Here is a 2,412-nt window from a genome sequence, read left to right on the forward strand (position 1 = left end):
CTTTCATGATTAATTATGACTGTCACAACTATAAAGGCAGAAGTTTTGTAACAAAAATGGGGGAGTAGTTAATCTTTAATCTTATAGTCCAGAAACAGAGGACCCTGTTTCTGGACTATAAGATTAAAGATCAAGAGAGACAAGCACAAGCAGAGTGCAGGACCCTATCCAGTGAAGCAGTGACGCCTGAGATGGAGACAGAGGTAAGGACATGCAGAGAGGGAATAACTAAGGATTCTGGACTCATGGAAAGAAAGGGACTGGGTGCTGATGGCCAGGAGGCAAGCTTGCATAATGTGCCATTTGGTTGTTTAAATTATTATATATTCCTGAGGAAATGGAAGTAAATACTGTTGAATGATGATACATGGAACAGAGGAGATTTTAATCATTGCAATGAAATGATGGTGTAAAGCTGATGCTCTCCCATGTAAACTATCACTCAGTTCATAATAAAAACTTACCAAAAAAAGATATCACTTTTGTTTAATGGAAGATGCTATGAAAGATCAGGATCTGGGAATTCATATCTTGATCCTGGTTTCTGTTTATAGAGGGATTTAGTGGACTCTACATGGTGGACATACCTGATTTCTCTTACATTGTGGTCCAAAGTAGCACACATGTTTCTATTCCACCTTGAGTCAGTATCTCTTTTATCTGTCTATCCTTTTAAAGTTAGCAAAGTGATTTTAAAATATATTGTCTCATTTACTTTTTATCTTTTATTTTTAAATCTGTTGTAAGAAAAAATTCATACTCACAGAAAATTGGATATAATATTATAATTGAACACCACTAGACTACTAATCTCTAGGTTGGCAGTTCAAATCCATCAGCTACTCCTCTAGTTGGAACTGCCTCAACAACACTTAACAACATACCCATCACGTATTGTTGTTGTTAAGTGTCACTGAGTTGGTTCCAATTCATAGTGACCCTGTAGAAGATTTCCTAGTATCTTGTGATCAACAGTAGTGCAAATCACATTGTATTAAGTATTGGATATATTTATCCATGAAGGAGCCCTGGTGTGGTTAAAGTGCTCAACTGCTAACTAAAAGGTGGGCGGTTTGAACCCAATAGCCACTCCACGGGAGAAAGATGTAGCAGTTTGTCTTCCTAAGATTCACAGCTTTAGAAATCCATTGGGACAGTTCTTTCCTATAGGATTGCTATGAGTTGGAATGGATTCAATCGTAGTGGGTTTCATTTTCATGAAATATTCACTCACAATTATTTGTGAGCTCCCCAACGGGCTTGGCTAATCTTGATGCTATTTTTACCACCAGAATAGGACCTAATAGGGTGCTTGATACAGAGTTAGTTATTATTGTTAGGTGCTATCAAGTTAGTTATGACTCACAGTGACCCGATGCAAAACAGAATGAAACACTACCCATCTTAAGCCATCCTCACAATTGTTGTTAAGCTTGAACCTATTGCTGCTGCCACAGTGTCAATCCTTCTCATTGGGGGTCTACCTCATTACACTAACTCTCCACTTTACTGAGCATGATTTTCTTCTCTAGGAACTAGATCCTCCTTATAACATGTCAGAAGCATGTGAGATGAAGTCTTATCATCCTGCCTTCTAAGGGGGATTCTGGCTGTATTTCTTCCAACACAGATTTGTTTGTTCTTCTGGCAGTCCATGGTACTTTCAAATTTCTTCTACAATACCCTAACTCATGGAGTCCTGGTGTGGTGCTGTTGCTTAATGCACTGGACTGCAAGGTCAGTTTGAACCACTAGGTTGTAGGTTCAAACTCACCAGCCACTCCATGGAAACCCTATACAGGGTCACTGTTGGTTGGAACCCACTCGATGGGACTTAACAACAACAATAGCCGTAACTCAAATGTATCAATTTTTCTTTGGTCTTCCTTATTATTATTCAACTTTCAGATGCATATGAGATCATTGAAAATACCATATAACTTGGGCCAGACACACTTTAGTCCTCAAATTGATATCTTTTCTCTGAAACTCTTTAAAGAGGTCTCGTGCAGCATATTTGTCCAGTGCACTACATTGTTTGAATTCTTGAAGCTGCTCTTATAAGTGTTATCTTTGACAACTGCAATCGTTTCTCCACTTATCATAATGATATTTATTGTTTCAGTTGTGAGGACTTTTGTTTTCTATACACTGAGGTGCAACCCATGTTGAAGACTGCGATCTTTGATCTGCACCAGTAAGTATTTTAATACTCTTATAAATCCATGAAAATCAGGTATTAGTATCAACTTTTTATATGGTATAACAGAAGCTAAGAGCGATAAATTAGCTGACTTGTTAGTCAAGTAGCTTAGAAGGGCCTAAGTCTTCTAACTTATTCTCTACAACTTGCCAATTTGGTGAAATTTATTTTTTCTTTTTGCAGTTTATCTTTTCATCTGTTTATGTAGT

At 37.6% G+C, this 2,412-nt stretch overlaps 1 protein-coding gene across 1 annotated transcript in view; it reads right to left on the reverse strand.

Annotated features, from left to right (window-relative positions):
- TMPRSS11A (transmembrane protease, serine 11A) overlaps positions 1 to 625 on the reverse strand; it is an 88,277-nt gene extending 87,652 nt beyond the window's left edge. The window contains exon 1 of the mRNA XM_006873782.1: positions 588 to 625. Within this exon, the coding sequence (XP_006873844.1) occupies positions 588 to 625 (38 nt within the window). The remainder of the gene's footprint in view (positions 1 to 587) is intronic.
- Between the last annotated feature and the right edge of the window lie 1,787 nt (positions 626 to 2,412).

The sequence above is a fragment of the Chrysochloris asiatica genome, unplaced genomic scaffold (genome assembly GCF_000296735.1).
Source record: "Chrysochloris asiatica unplaced genomic scaffold, ChrAsi1.0 scaffold00254, whole genome shotgun sequence".
NCBI classification, from domain to species: domain Eukaryota; kingdom Metazoa; phylum Chordata; class Mammalia; order Afrosoricida; family Chrysochloridae; genus Chrysochloris; species Chrysochloris asiatica.